This window comes from Vombatus ursinus, unplaced genomic scaffold, assembly GCF_900497805.2.
Source record: "Vombatus ursinus unplaced genomic scaffold, bare-nosed wombat genome assembly UNPS02009770.1, whole genome shotgun sequence".
Classification (NCBI taxonomy): domain Eukaryota; kingdom Metazoa; phylum Chordata; class Mammalia; order Diprotodontia; family Vombatidae; genus Vombatus; species Vombatus ursinus.
In genome coordinates, this window is record NW_020949548.1 from 14,941,400 (window position 1) to 14,959,599 (window position 18,200).

The 18,200-nt window shown below is 38.8% G+C and overlaps 1 protein-coding gene across 1 annotated transcript in view; it reads left to right on the top strand.

The window, feature by feature from the left end:
• The window catches only part of STK33 (serine/threonine kinase 33), a 186,816-nt gene that overhangs the window by 141,356 nt on the left and 27,260 nt on the right, over positions 1–18,200 (top strand). Inside the window, exons 10-12 of the mRNA XM_027852566.1 lie at positions 8,053–8,137; positions 15,980–16,055; positions 17,179–17,245. Coding sequence (XP_027708367.1) covers positions 8,053–8,137; positions 15,980–16,055; positions 17,179–17,245 — 228 coding nt within the window. The remainder of the gene's footprint in view (positions 1–8,052; positions 8,138–15,979; positions 16,056–17,178; positions 17,246–18,200) is intronic.

Sequence of the window (18,200 nt, forward strand, 5' to 3'; positions counted from 1 at the left end):
CTTTCTTTCTTTCTTTCTTTCTTTCTTTCTTTCTTTCTTTCTTTCTTCCTTCCTTCCTTCCTTCCTTCCTTCCTTCCTTCCTTCCTTCCTTCACTTGGACTGGAAATGCAATGGCTACAGATGGCCCTGATTCCAGTGCTGATTGGTATGGAAGCTTTAACCTGCTCTTTTTTTCCCTAGCTGGACTGATTTGACCTTTGTTAGGAGGATTGGTGACTCTCTGCTCTAGAGATTTGTCAATATCAGTGCTGGATTTGGGATGGACACCCAACTGGCTTTAGCATTACTGTAGCTCAGAGCTACCAAATTCAAACAATCCACCAGTCTCAACTTCCCTCATTAGCAGGGATTAGAAGACAGTAATGTACTACCATATCTGGCAAGATGATATCCTTGATGAAAATTCAACAATTTGTGAAAAGTATATTCTAAAGCAGATCACATATTTTAGTCACACAGTTGACTATAAACTACTGAGAATACAAGATCCTATTATGTTTATTTTTTTTACTGTAAATAAAAGCTATGCAAATTCCTTGTAAGTGGGTATTATTTCATTCTTTGTACTTGTATCCCCAGTGCCTGGCATGTAGTAGACACTTAATAAATATTTGTTGATTGATTGATAAACCAAAATCCAGCCTTAAAGTTTCTTCTCCAATAAGCTATCTCCCATACATATGTTAAGATCACACAAGATTCCTTGATAGATGCAATGGCAGAGATAACAATCCTCCAGTGTGAAGTAGAACAAAAATAGGGACTTACATGCTTCAGCATTGTCATAGAAAATGTCCAGTACAGAATCCAAATGGAAGAGGGATTCCCCATACGTAATAATTTATCACTTGAAAGTTTAGCCTAACAAAACAGGAAAAGAATGCTTATTGTTGTGATTATGATGTGTGGTTAGATAGACAGATAATTGGCCTTGTCTATCAATATTAATATATTAAGCAGCCACTACAGATGAGGAATGAGCTTTTTTCAGAGTTGAATAGGAGAAAGAGAGTGGAAGCTGGGAAATTATACCGTGTTTTCAGTGACCCCAAGGGTGAAATAAAAATTTCATCTTTTTTTAACACAAATATTCTTCTGTGAATCTGTATGGCTACAAATAACGGTATGCAACAGTCTCTGAATGAACCAAACTGCAGGTCACACCAAGGGCAATGGTGAGATGTGTGGTGGTCATGAGTAGGTCTCTACATATTATCAATGATGAACTACCCATAAGAAAAGGTTTAAGAGTGCCAGAGAGAGATGCATAATTGGGAGAAGACTTAGGCTATGTAACAAAAAGAAGGGATTACAGATAGACTGGTAATGCTAGGAGAGTTAGTGGAAGGCTCCCAATATGTTGGATTGGCCTGCTATGGAAATTTATGGGAAGTGACAAATTAGAGTCACACAGGATGAAAATATATGAGTGAGTTATGATCTGCTACTTTGGTAGAAGAACCTACGTGGGTAAGATCAGATTCATTGAAGAATTCAAGTACATGAAGAAATTGTTTGAATCTATATTCCATGATGGAAGCTGCCCTCGTCATTCTAAGACCACAAGGATCTAGCATAAGCTACAATTAATACACTAAATGAATGTCTTATTGATTCTACCTCTACAATATCTCTTTCATCTGTCCCCTTCTCTTTCCTTGCAAGGCCATAAAGACTAGTTCAGGCCCTTATTACCTTTTACCTGGATAATTGGAATGACCTCCTAAATGGCCTCGTTTTCTCTGATCCATCCTCCCCAAGCTGATATTCCTGGAGCACAGATTTAACTCTCTTATTTTCTTATGCAGAAACTCCACTGGTTCCATATTCTCTAGGATAAAATACAAATTCCATTGTTTGGCATTTTAAACCCTTCACAATCTAGCTTTAACCTACTTTCCCAAACTTATTGTACTGTACTCCCTTTCACACACTCTATAGTCTATTCAAGACTATTGTTTTTCCTCACACATGCCGCTCCATGACCTTGCCTTTGCATAGGCTGTTGCTCATATTTAGAATAGATTCCCTCCTTACTTAGGATTCCTAGTTTCTTTCAAAGCTTGGCTCAAGCACCATCTCCTACATGAGGTCTTTCTTGATTTGCCCAGCTGTTAGTAGTTCCTCCCCAAATTATCTTGTATTTACTAAATTTACTCATGTTTATAAATGTTGTTTCACAATATGAGCTCCTTGAGGGCAGATTCTGTTTTGGTTTTTTCCTTCTTATCCCCATTGCCTGATACACAATATTTAATGAAGGCTTGTTGATTGAATGATTAATCAAGGGTTTTTGTCAAATTAGTTATTTTTAATTCAATTTAATTCTATAAACATTTATTAAGCACCTGTTCTGGATAAGGCACAATACTAGGCCCTGGATAGAGGTATCAAACACATTGCCTTTGGTTTGCAGGTGGTCCACAACACTTCTGAATACGGCCCAAACCAGATTAAAATGTAATTGGGAAATATTTAACAAAATAAATAAAATAATATAAAGCATTTTGAAACTAAATCAATATGCAGCCCACAGGGATCCTTATATGTGATTTAGTGGCCTCTGTTTCTATTTGAGTTTGACACCACTACCCTGGTGCCTGGGTGGCTTGGAGAGAGAAAAAGAAATACCATTTAAAATAATTCCAGTACGTATAAACCATCTGAGAGTCAACCTGCCAAAACACACACACAGGAATTATATGAATACAATTATAAAACAATCTTTGCAGAGATAAAGACAGAAATAATTAGGACAATATTAATTATCTGTGGTTGGGCTATGTTAATAAAATAAAAATGACAATACCAGTACTTTAAACTACAGATTCAGTGTTATATCAACCAAACTACCACAGGGTTACTTTAAAGAATTTATAAAATAATAATAATTTTTCTATAAGAACAAAAGGTCAAGAATCTCAAGGGAAATATGAAAATATAAAAAAGTGAGAAGGAAGGAGACCAAACAGTGTCATATATACAACTCTATTGCAAAAGAGTAATCAACAAAACTATTTGGTACTGGTTAAAAAATAGAAGTTGATTAGTGGAGTAGATTGGATTCTAAAGACCCAGACCCAATTGAACATAATAATATAGTGTTCCACAAAGCCAAAGACCCCAAGTATTGGGGAAAGGACCCACTACGCAACAATTGCTGTGGAAATGGGAAAGCAGTCTGGCAGAAATTAGGTTTAAACCAACTTCTAACACCAGATACTTTAATAAGTTCCAAATGTATACATGTCCTAGATGTAAGATGTAATATCATAAATTAGAGAGGGGAAGGAGATATTTTTCATTACAATGGATAGAGAGAAGATTCTTGACCTAACAAAGAATGGAGGTGATCTTAGATAAAATGTTTAATAGTGATAAAATTTAAAAGATTTTGTATGAATAAAAATCAATATAGGTAGAATTACAAGGGAAGCCATGAACTGGGAAAACATCTTTACTATACATTTCTCAGGTAAAGGATGGATATTATATACATATATATATATAATATGTAATATGTATACAAACATACACACATATACATATATACACAAATATTTATACACACAGATACACACATTGATATGGAATAGATAAAAATATAAAAGTAAAGCTATTCCCTTGTAGAAAAGTGGTCAAAGACTAAGAAATGCAGTTCTCAAAATAAGAGATGCAATCTATCAACAACCATATTAAAAAAATGTTCCATGTCACTCATAGTAAGAGAAATGCATATTAAAAAAATTCCAACATTCCACTTCATCCCGATGAAGTTGGCAAAGGTGGTTAAAAAAAAATGACAGTTGTTGGTAGGGCTATGGGAAAATAGGCACACTAATGTACTGTTGAGAAGCTGCCAAGTGGTCCAACCATTCTGAAAAGCTATTTGGAACTATACTCAAAATGTCATTAAACTCTGTATACTATTAATGAGCCATATGAAATGGCAAAAGGGATGAATTCAGAGAAACCTGAGATTTGTATGACCTAATACTCAATGAAATGAGCAGAACCAGGAGAAGAGTTTATATGTAATAATTACAACATTGTAAATGAAAAAACTGAAAATCTTAAGAATTCTGATCAATGCGATGACTATTGATGACTCCAGACAACTGTGCTTCCCACTTCTTATTAGGGAGGTGATGAATGTAAATACAAAATGAGATAAACATGGCCAATATGTATACTTGTTTTGCTTAATTATATCTATTTATTCTGGAGGGGAATTTTACAGGGGGAGTCACAGAGAGGCAAAAAAGAAATGAAAGAGTCAACAAAATATTTGAAAAATAGAGAGCAGAAGAAAGTACAGAAGTAATGCATGCAAGCAGAGCAGAGTTGGCACTTTGTCGAATTTAAAGTTCACTATTTTGTATACATTCTACACTTTTTGTATTTTCCACATACTCTTTTATCCTTTGTATATGGAAACATTCGTGTTTATATATCTTTGTCAAATTCATAATAAAAATGAAAATTTGGAAGTGGGAAACAAGTAAAAAGTTTATCAGATGAAGAAACTTAAACCCAGAAAAATTAAGTGATTTGCCCAAATTCACATAAGTAGTAATAAAGCTAAGATGCAAAACATATTTAGAATAGAATAGGGTTTCCTTTGTATGTTAGTCTCTTTGCTTCTTTGGTATCTGGAAAATGACTGAACAAATTATAGTATGTCTATGTAATGGAATACTATTGTGCAGGAAGAAATGATGAAAAGGATGGCTTCAGTGAAACCTGGGAACACTTATGATGAAAATATTAATGCAGAGTGAAGTGAGCAAAACAAGGAAAATGATGTATTTAGTATAATAGCAGCAACATTATAAAAAAAAAGCAACTTTGAAAACTTTGAGAACTCTGATCAGTGCAATGACCAGCCTTGATTCTAAAGGACTAATAATGAAGCATGCTACCCACCTCCTGACAGAGACATAATGGTCTAAAGGTGTAGAATACAACATTTTTGGATGTGGCCCATGAAGTATTGTTTTGCTTGACTAAACATATTTATTACTAGAGTTTTGATTTTCTTTTTTCTTTTTCCAAAGGGAAGATGGGTGGGAGAGAAAAATCAATTTTTGTTAATTGAAAAAAATTTAATTTTAAAAAGCAAATCTCTTCTTTTAAGAATCCAACTTAGGTGCTGCCAAGTCTGTGAAATCTTCTCCTAGTTGGTCTCTCCCTCTTAAAATATCTTTCAAAACTTTAGCCCTCTCCTTTGTATTTGCCAATACTCCATGTAAAGTTGTCATAACTAGTAACATTTTTAATAATACTATTAATACATTATTAACATGTTCCTTAATATTATAAAATCCCATTGTAACATTTCTTTTAGCTCATTCAACAAGTGAGAGGCAGCCATAATGTTTTGTGTCTTAGAAAGCTAACTTCAGAGCCAGAAAGACCAGACATATGACTCTGAGCAAGTAATTTAAGCTCTCATTGCTCTGGACAAATCTTTAAGACTGAAAGTTGCAGAAAAGGTCCTGACCTGCATTGGCAGAGGATGTTTCTTCACCTGGGGCTCCCTTTATCAATGAAATCATAGATCTGGTCCCTCTCCTCTATCCTCTCAATAACCAAAGACCATCTTGATCTTCCAGACCCCTCTCCTTCAGAATCTACCTGTCTGCCTCTCCCAGTCACCACCTTATACCTTGTAAGTTCATTCGCCATGAACTATTTTTTCTTAGATAAATCTCAAAAGCCCATGGCATCATTTTCTTCTTTGCCCTGCTTTAGGCTCAAAAGATGTGACTCTTCTTACAGCTAAAGCCAACCCCTCTACATGTACCTTATATCCCACACTCTCCTATCTTCTTCAGCATATCGCACCACTAGAGTCCCTCTCTGACCTTCGGTCTTCTCCCTACTCTTCTTTTCCTGATACCTACAAAATAGGATCAAGCTTCCACCATGCTTAAAATTTTCCAAAAGCTGCATATATTCATCTCTGTTTATTCTCTTTTGTTTGCTTCTCAGTTCTAGCTTCCCACTACCTCACTCAAACCACTCAACCTTTCGATTGAAACTGCTTTCTCCAAAGTTACCAGTGATCTCCTAATTATTGTCTCTGATGGTCTTTTCTAAGTCTTCATTCATACTGAATTCTGTAGCATCTGACACTGCTGACCACACTCTCCTTTTAGATAGTCTGTCCTTTAGGTTTTCATGACATTTCTCTCATCTCCAATTCTCTTCCTCTCCCACTGTCCTTCATCTCTTCCTCTCTCACCCTCTCTCTTCAGTCTCCTTTGCTGGCTCATCATCCATATCATACTCCTAATTGTGGGTGTATACTTCAAGGCTTAGTCGTTGTCCCCCTTCTTTTCACTTCTATACTGCTTCCCTGGGTGACTTCATCAATCCACATGTGTTCAATTTTCATCTCTATACAGATAGTTCCCAGGTCTATATCAAGCCCTAGTCTCTTGAACTTTAATTCTGCATTTCCCATTGCCTTTTGGGCATTTCAAACTGGGTGTCCCAGAGACATCTCAAATTCAAGTTGACCAAAAGCGTCATGTTTCTATCACAACTGACCTCTCTTTCATTTTTATCCTTCAGTCACCTAGACTTACATCCTCACCATTCTTTTCAACTCTTCTCCCTTATATCCAGTAAGTTGACATATCATGTCATTTCTCAAACCTGTCCTCTTCTCTCTACTCACATGATCACCATCCTAGTTGAAGCCTTTATCAACTCTCACCTAGACTATTACAAGAACCTCCTAATGGTCATCTTGCCTCAAATCTCTCCCTACTCTATCATTCATCCTTTACGCAGATGCCAAAGTGATTTTCCTAAAGTGCAGGTCTGATTGTGCCACTTCCCTTCTCAGTAAACTACAGTGGCTCCCTTGTTACCTCCAGAATCCGCATAAACTCTTCTATTTGGTTTTTAAACCCCTTCCCTACCTGCCCAAAATATCGTTTCCTATCTTGTTGAGCATCATTCTCCTTTCCTTCACTCTTGGGTCCAACCAGACAAATCTTTTTCTTCCTGCCTCTGTCTCTTTTCACCACCATTCCTGGAACCTACTCCCTCCTCGCTCCTACCTCTTAGGACTGTCTCATTTATGTCAAAACTCAGCTCAAATACCACCTTCTAAATGAAGCCATTTCTGATCCTCCCCCTTCCTCCCGCTATCCTTTACCTACACAATTACCTTGTGTTTATCTTGTAAATATTTTGTGTTTTGTATATAATAATATATGGGTGTATTACTTCCCCTGGTAGAATGTAAGCTTTTTTACTTAAGGGACTGTTTTATATATGTCTATAGCCACCGTTATATAACTTATAGCTATAGATATATATGTGTATGCATTTATATTTATATACACACATACACATGTATATGTGTATATGTATTATATATATATGTATACACACATATATACATACATATATGTATGTGTGTGGTTTTGACCTTCAGGCTCTACATATATGCACACACACACACACACACACACACACACACAAGTGTGGAAGGTTGGCAGATATCTGGATGTAGTAATAGCTAGGGGTCCTAACTGGGGAAGACCAGGGAAGCTCTGGGAGCTCTCATCCTGGAGTAAGATGTATATATACATATATACACACACATACAAATATGTTCCATTCATAATACTGTTGGTATGACTCTAAATATCCCCATAAGAGTTGTTTAATCACTTAAAGTCATGTGTTCATGAAACAGATTAATGCTAGGCAGAGTAAACTTGTAAATGGTTTTTGATTTCCCCTGCTAGATCATAAGCTTTTTTTTTTTTGTGAAGGCAGAGGCTCTGGTTTTATCTCTGAATTAAGTAAAGTGCATTTATTGCTTAACAAATGTTTGTTTAATCGAATTAAAAACCAAGTATAGTGTGGTCAGTGCTTCTTATTAACTTAGTGATGAAGGGAGGCCTTGCAAAGGCAGCCCTGCTCCTCTGTTACCTGAGCTCTGAATTTCTGCCACTGGGTTTTTCCGGTTGGAAACAGAGAGCTGCTTGGCAATGCTGCGCCCTGATACTCTTGAGTTTCTTCTCCTAGGTGACTGATTTTGGTTTAGCGGTGCAAAAAGAGGGCGGATATGAAGCCATGTTTCAGACGACTTGTGGGACTCCTATTTATATGGGTAAGTTCAGCATTTCAAGGTTCTAAATCATGAAAAAAAACTGATTGGAAATAAACTATAAAGCTTTACTAATATAATGTGGTTTTCCCTTAACCATTGAAGAGTAATAAGGAACACTCATTCCTTAGATTTTTCAACTTAGAAATGACCTTAGAGATCATATCATTCAATCCAGTTCATTCACGGGGGAGGAAACTGAAGCTCAGAACAGGGCAGGACTTGCCTGAAGCATTGAAAGTATCAGGACTGGAAATTCTGTTCAATCCCAGATGTATTTACTGAGCATCTGCTCTGTGCCGGGTCCTGGGGACACAAAGACAAAACAAAAGAGTGACTGCCCTCAATGAGCTTACACTTCGCTGGAGGGGGAACAACACATGCACCTATAAGTAAATACAAAATTCTGTCAAAGTGATTTCCAGAGGACAGGAGTAAGGTCTAATATGCAGACTAGTTTGTAAGCAATAGAATAGGGGTTTGGAGGGCACAATGTAGGAGAGGGATAAGGATATTAGAGAGAAGGGAGCTGAGAGTGTGGGTCAGGGGAGGAAGCTTCAGCCTAGGCAGCCTAGAACTCAGAATTACAAGTTGAACTATAGAAATAGTTTTTTTTTTAAATTTTTTTGTCCTAAAACAATGTATCTGTTGATTTGATTATCAGCCCTTCAACAGGAAGCAGATATGTGCTAGACCAGCCTAGTGGTCATGGCAGAGGTTGGGGTTCTGGTTATCAGAGGGTGACTTCTGATCACCAGCTCTGCCTCAAGGTTCAGGCCAGTGCTGAGTAAATGATTTCCCCTAGGAAGTAGCCCACAGCAGGGGTCTCAGGAGGGCCTTTGGACCTGGCTGGAGGGGCCGTGTGGAAGGGTAAGGGTGGCAGGGCAGGCAGATGACCTCAAGGCTAAGGCAGAGGTTGATGGAGTCCCAGGGCCATTCTGAGCCCAAGTTTTCTCACTCTGAATCCATTACACTTTTCACTTACCCATGCTACTTCCTACCATTCTTTTCAAACTGAAAAACGATAGTTGGTCTGTGGTCCAGCCGCAGAACTCTATACATGTTGGGCTATCTGGATATGTCATGTTTCACATTACCTGACTGTGTAGCAGACATCAAGGAACTAAGCAAGAATTAATTAATCCCCACAAGCACTTATTAAGTCCCAGACGCTGTGCTAAACACTATGAAACAAAAACAAAAACAAAAGAAACAATTCCTGCTCTCAAGAAGCTTATATTCTATAGGGAGGTAAAACATGTACAACAGGTAACATATAAATATATGCAGAGTAAGTAGATTCAGACTAATATTGAGAGGAAGGCACCAGCAGCTGTGGGGATCAGGAAAGCTCTCATATTGAGCAGAAAGGAGAGACATGGTCAGGAACGATAAGTAGAGACCAGTTCCCAGGCTATTGCAACAGTTCATGTGAGATGTATTGCTGGGCAGAACAATGGTGGTAAGAAAGGAATGGATTTGAATGGAGGTTGTGCAGTTAGAATAGAATGGATAAGCTTTGACAGCTGATTTTCTCCAAGGGGTAAGAGAGAGTAGGAATGACTCCAAGGTTACACACCTCGGTGACTAGAAGGAAGGTGGTACCCTCGGAAGGGAGAAGGAAGCTAGAAAGACAAAATCAATGGCTTATGTTGGCTCCACTTTTCTTATTTCCTGAACATGCTCATGTTGTGCTCAGCATAATTCCCATGGTAGGGTCAACAATGACAGGGCAGGTGATTAGTCTAGATAACCTCTCAGGTCCCTTCTAACCCTGAGACTCTGTTATTCTGTGATTCTCATTTCACCTTAGCTAAGTGTCTTTCATATATCTCAGATCTGGATCTTAAGAGATCCATTATTATCCCCATTTTACAAATTAGGCATGAGTCCTTGAGAGCTAAAGTGACTTATCTAAGGTCACCAGGCTATCCCTGTGAGTGACAGGACCAGAAGATTTGGGTCCTTGCTGTGTGAATATAAAGAGCATTAATCTGAGGGAACATACCAGAACTTGTCATTGTTGGGCAGATGGAGACATACATAAACATAAATATTTAATCTTTCAAAATGGAAGATAATTTTTAAAAATATAATAATTTTACCAACCTTTTTCCCTCTTAAAGGTAGTCATTTATCAATGCTCAAATATTTGGGAATTGGTTATCCTTTTTGTCATTACCCTCATTTATTCCTTGTCCTCCTCCTTCTTTTTCCCTTCTACTTTTGGCTTTTTCTTTGTTCTGCCACCAAAAGAAGAGTAAGGAAGAAGAAATAGAATGCAACCCAGAGAAGCAGTATAGTATTTAGGAAAAGGATGTTGGACATAGAGTCAGGAGAAACCTGGTTTCCAATATTAGCTCTGACTCTTCACTAGCTATGTGACCATGATCTGTAAATTGGGGATAATAACACCTGTAAGAGCAATATCACAGGTTTGTTGTGAGGATCAGATGAGATAACATATGTTAAAACACTCTGTAAACCTTGAATTATTGTCTAATTCTTTTTGTCTTTATGTGTCCTTGGGCAAGGTACTTCCCCTATGTTGAGTCTCACCTCATTTATCAAGGTGCACTACCTATCTCATTTAGTTGTTGTCAGGGTCAAACGAGCAAATTGTATTTACACTTTGTATACCTCAGTGGTGCAGTGGAGAGAGTGCCAGGTCTGGAGTCAGGAAGACCTGAGTTCAGTTCCAGCCTCAGATGCTTATTAGTTATGTGACCCTGGGCAAGTCACTTCACCCTGTTTGCCTCAGTTTCCTCATCTGTAAAATGAGCTGGAGACAGAAATGGCCAACCACTTCAGTATCTTTGCCAAGAAAATCACAAATGGGGTCATGAAGAGTCAGCCACAACTGAAATGACTGAACAACAGTACATTAAAACATCACTAAGAATGAGTTATTATTGCTGTTAATCCATTTTTATTCTTGTTAATTTTTCCATAAAAGGCACACATGTGCATGCAGACTTGGGGCCTGAAACAATTGTCTAAAATGTGCTTTTTGTATTGTGTGACTTTTGTTTATGAGACCACTTTCACTTTAGCAAAGATAATTCAAAGCTGTCTTTACAGGTGTGCCTCATTTTATGCAGCAGAAATGTTCTTTAAAAGCTGTGTATCAGGGCAGCTAGGTGGCGCAATGGATAGAGCACAGGTCCTGAAGTCAAGAGCACCTGAGTTCAAATTTGGCCTCAGACCAAACACTTGACACTTATTAGCTGTGTGACCCTGGGCAAGTCACTTAACCCCAATTGCCCCTCCCCCCAAAAAAGTTGTGTATCAATCTTATTTAGGCAAATCACATTTTGGTAAGGGAGGTTTATTTATTAATTTTATTATTATTATTATTAAATTTATTAATTTTATAGAGATTTGCTTATGGAGCCTTTTGTTGATAAATCAACAAGCCCTGAGTCAAGCCTAAAGAGACCCTGTAAGTTTTGGAGCCTGCTTTGTCATTGACTCAGCCTGGGTTCCAGTTGGACCTCAGGCAAATCATTTGACCCCTCTCTTATGTTTTGTTGTTCTTGTTCAGCCGTTTCAGTTGAGACTAACCCTTCGTGAGCCCATTTGGGGTTTTCTTGGCAGAGATACTGGAGTGGTTTGCCATTTCCTTCTCCAGCTCATTTTACAAGTGAGGAAACTGAGGCAAACAGGGTGAAGTGACTTGCCCAGGGTCACACAGCTAGTAAATGTATGTAGAATCATAGAATTTTCTAGCTGAAGGAGACCTCAGAGATAATCTTTTCCAAACTCATAGAGATCTCTAAAGGTCTCTTCTAGTTCCAGTTATCCTGTGATTCTAAGCCATGTGACCATATATGTCACTGGAATTCTTTGCTACAGTTTTCTCATCTGTAAAACGGAGACATTAATATATGCCCTGCCTACTTCCAGGATCAAATGAGATAACAGTGTAAAAGTAGTATAAAAAAATAAAAGTAAAGAACAGATCTTTGGTAATTGTCTGAATTTGTAAAGTCAATTTTCGCATATTAAGTTTATTTGAAGCAAAGTACACCTGTATAATACTTCGATACGTCCAGGATGTGTAGCTTTATGAGTGTGAGTCCACCCTCCAATTATGTCATTCGTAGCCTGTCCATACTCCAGACCGTCTCTGAGAGTTGAAACTATCCAGTGCCAGTCTTTGGGTAAAGAGCATCTTAGTGAGGCAGGTCCTCAGATAATAAATGGAGAGCCCTTTTCTGGAGACTTTCCAGCCAGAGCTGCTTTAGGGACAGCTGCTACTGACATTCTCTGCTTCTATCAAGGTTTATCTCATGTGCCACTCACTTCTCCAGGAAGCCCTTGCTTATCCCTCACTCTCTCCTTCCTCATGTTCTCTGACATTACCTTATTGTTTACCTGTTTATATCCTCCAGCAAAAGGTTCAGCTCCCTGAAAGCAGGAAGTTTTCATTTCTGCCTTACATGTAGTAAGCATTTAATGAATGTTTTTAATTGAATCAAATTGAATGCAAAAGCCTATAGTAAGGCACAGTGAGATGTTAGAGCAAGGGCAGGGAACCTGCAGCCTCGAGGCCACATTTGACCTTCTAGGTCCTCGGGTGCGGCCTTTTGACTGAGTCCAAGTTTTACAGAACAAATCCTTTTATGAAGGGGATTTGTCCTGTGAAGTTTGGATTCAGTCAGAGGGCTGCACTTGAGGACCTAGAGGTCCACGTGTGGCCTCAAGGCTGCAGGTTCCCACCCCTGCATTAGAGTAAAACTTTGGTGGAGAATCTCTGTAATACTTCCACTTTCACACCTAAAGTGGCTCATCCACCATTACAGATTGCATCCCATCCATGCCTTCTCGTCCCATGCAATGTTTATTTATATCTTTGCTATGACTCCTCCCTAGGAGATCCATCCAAGGTGCTAGAGGCTTCCTCTGGTTCTTTTAATAACAAATGGTGGCATTTAATGACGCCGTTGTTTTTTGATGAGAAACATGACTTTGTTGTCTTGCATTTGTGTAGACAATTAATCAACAGATATTCATTAAGCACCTGCAATACGCCAAGCACCATCCTAAGCACTGGGATACAAGACAAAAGTGAAAACAGTCTTTGCTTTCAAGTGAATAGAGATCTTTTTGTTTTTAAAGCAAGGAGGTCCTAAGGTTTTTGGAGTCTTCTTTGTCATTGATTCAGTCTGGGCTCCCGTCCCAGCTGTCATACTAAACAGTTACGTGAACCTAGGCAAGCCCTTTGACCCTTCTGGGCTTCTGTTTTCTCATAGAACTCTCTAGTTGAAGGAGACCTTGGAAATAATCTGTTCCAAACTCCTCGAAATCTCTAAAATTTCTCTCCTAGGTTTAGCATCCTAGATTTTGAGCCATGTGACTATATCTGTCCCTGGAGCTCTTTATGTCACATTTTCTCATCTGTGAAATGGGGACATTAATACTTGCCCTGTCTACTTCACAGAGATGTTTCAAGAACCAAATAACAACATAAAAGTCGTGTAAAAAATAAAAAGTGATGAACAAACACAAACATTCCTTTGATAAATAATTGTCTGAATATTTGCAGTCAGTGTATATGTATGTATATACACATATGTATGTATATTTTCTTCTATAGAGGGAAACACCATATATGTAGGGAGGTATACAATAAATACAGACTGATTTAGGAAGGATTACAGGAATCAGAAAAGGCTTCATTTAGAAGGTGTCTTAAAGGGAACTAGGAATTCTGGGAAGCAGAGGTAAGGATAGCATTAATTCCAGATGTGTGGGAGGATTTGGAGGGAGGGCACACAATACAAAAGCATGGAGATTGGAGATGGAAAGCCATGTATGAAGAAGAGTAAAGAGGCCAGTTAGACTGGACCACAGGGTCTGTGAAGGGGAGTGATGTGTAATAAAATGAAACTGGTTCAGGCTAGGTTGTGAAGGGCTTCAAGTACTGATCACATCAGTTTATGTTTGACTCTAAGGCGATAGGGAACCACTGAAATTTATTAAGAGGGGAGAGGGAAGGGGTCTAAACATAGTCAGGCCTGAACTTTAAGAAAATCAGTTTGACAGCTGTGTGGGAAATGGATTGGAGTGGGGACATGATGCTGCAAGGCCAATTGGGAAACCCTTTCAGTAATACAGATGAGAAGTGATTAGAACCTAAACTAGAAGAGTGACTATATGGGTGGAAAGAATGGGACATACATGAGAGATGTTGTGGATAGAGAAAGGATAATATTTGGCTATAAATTATATATTGAAATGAACAAGTATGAGGACTCATTGATGACCCCAGTTGTGAAGTTGAGTGACAGGATGTATGATGATGCCCTTGACAGAACTAGTGAAGTTTAGAAGGGTAGGTTTTGAAAGAGAGGTGAGTTCTGTTTGGGACCTCTTGAGTGTGAGATGCCAGTGAGGTATCCTATTAAAAATGTCTAATAGGCAATTGTTGGTTCAGGATTAAAGTTTAAAGAGAGATGAAGGCTCAAGGTATAGATCTGGCAATCTTCCATGTAGAAGTGGCAATTAAATCCATCGGAGTTGATGAGTTTGGTCAGTGAAAGTGTAGGGATAGAGGAGAAAGTACCTCAGGACAGAGTCTTGGGGAACACCTGCAGTTGGAGACGGGCATGGTGAAGATGACAAACCAGCAAAGGAATCTGAGAAACAATGCTCATACAGTAGAAGTAGAACCAAAAGAGAGAGAAATAATATCCAGAAGGAGAGAATGAACAGTGCTAGCAGATGTTATAGAGAGGTAAATAAGGGTTACCAACAGATTTGGCAATTAAGATGGCCTTGGTAACTTTGGAAAGAGCACTTTCAGCTGAATGATGAGTTCAGATTGCCAAGGAATGAGAAATAAGTGAGAAGAGAAATAGAGACAAGGGTGGAGGACTAGAAGGCAAAAAGTTTGAGAAGATAGTAGGGCCTCATGAAGTTTGTTAAGGAGAGACTTGGGCATGTTTATAGCCAGAGGTAAAAGAAGCAGTAGATAGGGAGAGATTGAAGATTAGGGAAAGAAGGGAAGTGATAATGGGGTCAATCAGCTAGAGGAGACAGAAGGCAGTGGGATCAAGGGAACACTCAGAGGTGTTGCTGAGGAGGAAGGCCAACTCGACATGGAAAACTGGAATAAAGAAGATAGTGGGGATGATGTCAAGGGCTTGTGAACTGAGGTGGGAAGAAGTAAGTGCTCACAGTGAGTGGCCTCTGTTTTCTCAGTACAATGAGTCAAAGTCACCTGAAAAGATGTGGAAGAAGTGGCTTATTAGGTTTGAGGAAAGGAGAGAAAGTTTGGAACAGCCAACATGTAGAATAGGATCGTGAATCAATTAGGAAGGAGTAAAAGTCTTGTCACGGTGCAGTAAAAGCCCAGACAAGATTAGATAACAAATTTGTAGTGCCCCAGTTAGCTTGGTTGCATGACTACCTCTGGCTGTGCAGCGTATGAGTAGAAGCAGGGGAGGCAGGAACAATCCAGGGTTGGGGCTTACAAAATATGAGTAGAAATATGACATAGAAATGAGAGATTAGAGAGTGGAAGGCGATGTAGAATTGACTTGGTTAACTAAAAGTACTCAGGGTTTGATAAATCACTTTTGACCAGTTACAAAGAGAAAACCAAATCTCGTTTAATTCTTCAGTTTATGTCATCATCTTGTTAGGACCTGAGAGATGGAAGTGAGGACACATCCACATGGATTTTTAAGACCTGTGCATTATTCATTTAAAACATCTGCTGGTTCTTGTTTTCAAAGGAAAATCAATGATAACCCATCCATGCATCCTTCATGCTCTGTATTTAAGCTTTTCAATCATTTTTTGCATTATTAATGTTGTTGTTTTCTACTTGCTTGGCAGCACCTGAAGTGATCAATGCCCATGACTATAGCCAACAGTGTGACATCTGGAGCATAGGTGTCATTATGTACATGCTGTAAGTAGCCAGCGAAACGTGAATGAATGGGACTACCTGCTAGAGGGGCTTGTGAGCTTGCTTTTTTTTTGTTTTTGTTTTTTTTGGTCTTGGATCTATGAATTCAACAAAGTGGGTAACTCGTTGGTTTTGGGACTTCTTTCAAGGAGTACCAATTGGCAACTGGTCTCTAACCTCAGTGCCTGAGGCACTGAGAATTAACTTCCCATGGTCACACAGCTAGTATCTGTTAAAGGCAGGCTTTGGACCCAGGTATTCTTGACTCCATGGCTGCTCCTTTACCCACTATATCATGCCGAATCTTGAGTTTGTATTAAGACACACAAGTATCTATTAAAAGATGAGTTTAGCCACAACCTGGGAAGCCATCTTCAAATAATTGACAGTGTATTCTATCAGTCATCGGTTATGTGTGTTAGAAATGCATTATTTTAAATTATGTAAGTGGTAGAAGTAGCATAGGATTTAGAGCTGGAAGAGGCCCTCGAGATCATTTAAAACCAGTCCCCTAATTTTCATTTGAGGAAAATGAGGCTCGTGGAGAGGTTGTAAGTCGCCCAATATAAATTAAGTAGCAGAATTAGTGTTGGTCCTCTGACCCTAAATCCTAAATCTTATTATTTTTAGCCCCTTTATATGGTTGATACAGTATTGAGCACTCTGGATATGGGGAGGGGAAAAGAGCCTTTGCCCCCCTGGTGTTGGCTCAAACTTGACTCTCTAGCCCCTCAATTCCTTATCTCTCCTCACTTTTGCAGCCAAATTCCTAAAAAAAATACCATTTCAGTTCCCTTTTCCATATATTCGCCTCCTGCTCACTTCTCAGCCTTTTGATATCTGGCTTCCAATCCCACAACTAAACTGGTGGTAATCCTCTCGATCACCAACAATCTCTTAATTGTTACATTCAATGGCCTTTTCCCAGTCGTTGAACCTCTTGACCTCTGCAGCTTTTGACACCTGAGTCCTGCCTCTCCTTGGATACTTTCTCCCTCCTGGGTTTTCATGGCATTGCTCTCTCTTGGTTCCCTTCCTACCCTAGAATGGTCTTCCTGATCCTTTTACGTATATACTATGCTTGATCATCACCCATATCCCACCCCTTTGGTGTGGAGGTAACCAGGTCTCTGTTCTGGGCCCTCGTTCTCTTGTTACACCTTTTCACTTGGGAACTTCATTCACTTCAATGGGTTCTACTCTATGCAAAGCCCCCTAAATGTGTATATTCTGGCCCTAATCTCTCTCCAGAGCACCAGGCGTTCATCTCCAATGATCTTCTAGACATATCCACCAGAATGTGCCATAGGTATCTCAAACTCAAAAAGTCTACAGCAGAACTCATTATCTTTCTCACAACCTAAACCTATTAATAATTTGCCTATTTCTTTCAAAGACACCATCATTTTCTAGTCACCCAGGTTCCCAATCTAGGTGTCCTCCTTCACTCCTCTGGAGGCAGCTAGGCAAAACAAGGGATAAAGCACTGGACTTGGTAGGCAAGAAGATCTGAATTCAAATACTGCCTCAGACGTTTTATAGCTGCGTTATCCTAGGCAAATCATTTAATCTCATCTCTGCCTCAGTTTCCTCACCTATAAAACAGAGATGATAATAGCATTCATCTCCCAGGATTGTTGTGAGGATCAAATGATATATTTGTAAAGTGTTTTGCAAATCTTAAAGCTCTCTATAAATGCTATTTTCATTATTACTACTATTACTACTATTATTATTATTATATTCTCTCCTCATCCAACCAACAGCAAAGTCTTGTTGGTTCTATATCAACATCTCTCACTTCCAACCCTCTTTTCTGTGTTCATAACCACAGTCACCCTAGTTCAGGCTCTTAATACCTTTTACCTGGATTATTGCAGTAGCAACCTAATTAATTGGTCTCCTTGAATCCAGTCTCTTCCCCCTTCCAATCCATCTCCCACATAGCCTCCAAATTGATGTTCCTTAATCACAAGTCTGACCATGCCACTGCCCTGTTCAGGAAGCTTCAGTAATTCCCAGTTACCTTTAGGAAAAAAAAATATAGACTTTGCTGTTTGTTGTTTAAAGTCCTTCACAATCCAGCACCAGCGTATCTTTCCAGTCTGATTTTACATTAGTCTCCCTTGTGCATGTTTTTTTTTTTTT